The 4,341-nt window shown below is 32.1% G+C and overlaps 1 protein-coding gene across 1 annotated transcript; it reads left to right on the plus strand.

The window, feature by feature from the left end:
* The first annotated feature begins 506 nt into the window (after positions 1–506).
* On the plus strand, positions 507–3,043 carry LOC149162036 (calcium/calmodulin-regulated receptor-like kinase 2). The gene is made up of 2 exons (XM_089435078.1): positions 507–951; positions 2,391–3,043. Exons 1-2 carry the CDS (start codon positions 507–509, stop codon positions 3,041–3,043), a joined length of 1,098 nt encoding a protein of 365 aa, XP_089291204.1.
* The last annotated feature ends 1,298 nt before the right edge of the window (positions 3,044–4,341 follow it).

The following is a 4,341-nucleotide window of genomic DNA, read 5'->3' on the forward strand; positions in this document are numbered from 1 at the left end:
CAAAAGTTATAATTTTACCTTATGTTACATGTCAATTTAGTATATTTAAAAACACAATAGAGGCCAAAAAATTATATCGTCGGACGCTGCACAATTGCATCATCTCACTCACTTTTATTTCAAAAACCTACAATTGCAAGACACATGCATGGTACGACCAATAATCTCTGCCCTATCATTTTAAAATCTACAATTGCAAGACACATGCATACAATAGGACCAATCATCTCCGCCAAATCGTAATCTGAGCGACAGTATACGAAATTCCAAAGTGTGAATTTGACAACCCATTTTCGTAGGTAACGGGTGAAACGCGGATTTCGCTTGATCGCTCATTGCTATTTGTTCGCTGCATCGCTTGCTGTTCATTGTTCCCGCACAATATCAGAATTACAGAAATCATGGCATCGATTGGCATGGTTCCTCCCCCTACCAACGATGCCACGATTTTTACCATCCCCATTGTTTTCTGCCTCATTGCAACGGTAATGGCAACCCCCATCGCCATGGTTGTCATCGCCATTGTGAGGAGATTGAAAAAAAAGAAGACTGCCCGCAAACGCACTTACCCCGTGAGGCAACTCGCAAACCCTAGCGAGAACTTTTTCGAAGTGAGCATACATCCACAAACCTACGCAACTGAACAGCCAGCGAACCCTATAGACTTACGCTCACACACAGTGGAAGAACTGAACTGGTTGGAGGAGGGCATAGGAATATGCACATATACAAGGGAGGAACTGGCCAACGCCACTGACAATTTCACAACAAAAGTTGGACAGGGCGTCTCTGGATTTGTGTATCGTGCCAATTTACCAGGTAGTCGGGTGGGCGCCGTCAAGAGAGCAACGAATTTAGATCCCACTTTATTCAAACAGGAATTGTCTATGCTCTTCAGACTTCCAAGTCATCCTCATCTGGTGGATCTAATCGGATTGTGTTTAAAAGCAGGTGTGCTCTTATTCCCTTCTTTCGCAATTCCCTTGGTTTACAATATTCCGATAAACACTGTCATCGGGTCTTAGTTCAGTGGTAGGAACCACAATTGTCATTGGGTCTTAGTTCAGTGGTTGGAACCCCAATTTCTTTTCCCCTTGAGTCTAATTTTTGCAGAAGGATAGGTCGGACTTACTTTAAGTTGATTTTGAATTTCAGAAATATTTTGGAATTTGATAAACATGAAGGAGGTCAAATAATTAATGTTACTAATATTTGTCTGATCCAGAGTATTACCCAATTTTTCTAGACTTAAAAATGCCTACATACATAGACAAAATCAAATAATTAACCTTGTCCAGGTTAGTCGGATCCCACAATATTCTCACATAAAAGATGCCCATGTTAGCCATTGTGAAAAGTTCTGTGTTGGATGTTGGATTACAGGTTGTTAACATTTGGTACAGGCTCTCAGATCATTAATTCTTCTCAATTTCATCTTTTTCTTTTTTGAGGTTTTGTGTATCCTCTTAATTTGAGGATATAATGTTAATGTGAAAAGTTTTGTTTTGGATGTTGGATTATAAATGGTTGGAATTTGGTACAGGTTCTCAGATTATTAATTCTTTTTAATTTCAGTGTTTTTCTTGAGTTTTTGTATATTTTTTTAATTTAAAAATAATTTTTTTAATTAAATGATTAGCATTTATTATTTGATTTTTTTTTTTTTGGAAAATCTTCAAAATATTAAATTATGTAAAATTTAAATTTCTTATTTCAATAATTTTCTTTACAATTGAAACCAAACACACAGGAGAATAAATCCAAAAAAACAAAAACTTAAAATATTTGAACTACACTCAACACATGATCTCTTATATCAATTTTTTTTCAAAGTTTGAAAACATTTGTAACTCCAATTTTAATCTGTCTTTCCAATATAAATACAAAATTAAAATAGATTCAAGATTAATAATAAAGTTAAAACTAATTACTATATTATACAATAACATACAGTGTGTAGTGAAATACAATCTAATATTTCATAACATACAGTGTGTAGTGAAATAAAATTGAATATTCCATAAATTAAAATTTATTAAAATATATAATTTAAATGAATCTACTACTTATATATATAAAAAAAAATAAATAAAAAATAAAAATAAACAATAAACATTTTCCTAAACTTGGACAATAAAATTTCAAATACCAATATTTTTTTTTATCGGTAATATAGAATTTGGTTTTCCATAAGATTGCAATATAAGTTTTATTACCTTATATTATTATTTAATCAAAATAAATAAAATGAACAATCAAAATTTATTCTTAAATAATTTTTTATAAGAATGAAATATATATATATATATATATTCTTAAATAATCCTTTTATAAAACAATTCTATTGCTATATTTTTCTTATAACAATTCTGTGAATGATGCATCTGCAGGTGAGCGAATTCTTGTGTTCGAGTTCATTTCCAACGGGAGTTTGTATGATCGACTTCACACAGAGAGAGGTCTCGCAAGTCCATTATCTTGGCCATCTCGTATGGACATAGCCTGTCAAGTTGCTGTGGCACTGCAATACCTTCATGAAGAAGCAAGGCCCCCGATATTGCAACGTGATGTTAAGTCTGCAAATGTTTTGCTGGTGGACGATAACTGTGCTAAATTGGCTGATTTTGGACTATCAAAGTTAGGCCCAAAAGACAATCAGTTTACAGTCACTGCTGTTAGAGGGAGTTATGGTTACATGGATCCCCAATACGTGAAAACACGAAGATATTCAGCTAAAAGTGATGCGTATAGCTTTGGTGTGCTTCTTCTCGAGCTAATTACAGGTTTAAAAGCACTACATGAAGACACACCTCTGGCAGAATGGACTCAGCCATATCGTTTCAGAGAAGACATTGACAAATTCATGACAATTGTTGATCGAAATTTGATAGATTGCATTCACACGATGGAGCTACAGAACATGATGCAAATTGCTAATCTCTGCTTACGCGACATTACTGAAGAGCGACCTTCAATGAGGGAGATTGTGAATATGATGCAGAATCGAACTCAATGCGAGATCAATAATGCTTCCATATCTTAAATTAAGAGGATTATGAATATATTACAGAATGTAAGATCTGAAGCCTTGTGTTTAGTAACTTTTGGGTTCGAATTTTAGGGGAGAGCAACCAGCGTGATGTACCCAGATATGGTAAAATCTTGCTTTTAGGCTTTCCACGTTTTTGTGCAGTGTTTTTCCCTAGTTTTTCACCTAACTAGTGGAGCTAAATTTTACTTTTCATTTAACATAGTCTTTCTCTCTTATTATCCTATTCTCACTCATGTATTCTTTCTCATCATTTCTCAAAAACAAAATATTTATTCATCATATTTAATTACATAATCAATCAAATTAAATCTTGATCTCCAAAAAGCAATACCTACTTGGAAACTGCCTAACAACTACCCAAAAAATTTTAGGAGGATAATCACAATATAAAAATAGTGATGTCTCTAAAAATAAAAATGTAAAACACAAGAATATCGCAAAAAAACTAATGATACTATCAAATAAATTTATTAATATCTCTTCAAGGTAACACACTAAATTGTATTACTTTGTAAACACACTCAAGTGTCTAAAAAAATAAAAAAGTAAAACACAAGAATATCACAAAAAACTAATGATACTATTAAATAAATTTATTAATATCTCTTCAAAGTAAGACACTTAACTGTATTAATTTATAACTAATAATACACCTTGACCACACTTAATTGTATTACTGATTTATTTATAATTTATAATTAATAATATGCCTTTGACCATAATATTTTATGGATTTAACCTAAGCCAGCTCTACCAACGACGGCGATGAAACTTTCCATACTCTTTCATGGTGAGACAAAGACATAACCATAATTAAGTGAAGAAGTATTATGATAATGTAATTACATACGCTAATATTTTATGGATTTAACCTAACTAGTTTGTAAACTATAACTAATAATATGCCTTTTAAGTGTGAATATGCATCTTTGACCATAATATTTTATGGATTTAACGTGAGCCAGCTCCAACAACGACAGCGATGATACTTTCCACACTCTTTCATAGTGAGACATAGACATAACCATAACTAAGTGATGAAGTATTATGTTAACGTAATAGCATACGCAATAACGTATGGTTCATTCTTAAGAATATTATTTTATACTAATTCAATATTTTATTTTCATTTAATTTTTTTTTAAGATTCAGATAATTTCAATGCTTCGTCTTACATAATGGTTAGGATGACGAGCTCCCATTATATTTCTCAACATTGAAAATATTTATTTTTTAAAATTAAAATTATATCGTCTCTTGGCGGTAAAAACATAGAAGATATTTATTTT

The sequence above is a fragment of the Pinus tabuliformis genome, chromosome 5_2 (assembly GCF_031772625.1).
Source record: "Pinus tabuliformis cultivar Carrire ecotype Pingquan chromosome 5_2, CPIR1, whole genome shotgun sequence".
Classification (NCBI taxonomy): Eukaryota; Viridiplantae; Streptophyta; class Pinopsida; order Pinales; family Pinaceae; genus Pinus; species Pinus tabuliformis.

Excerpts from the sequence above, each read along its gene's own strand:
- LOC149162036 (XM_089435078.1), top strand. The coding sequence starts at position 507 with ATGGTTGTCATCGCCATTGTGAGGAGATTGAAAAAAAAGAAGACTGCC. Across the intron at positions 952-2,390 it reads CGGATTGTGTTTAAAAGCAG|GTGAGCGAATTCTTGTGTTC; the intron begins GTGTGCTCTTAT and ends ATGCATCTGCAG.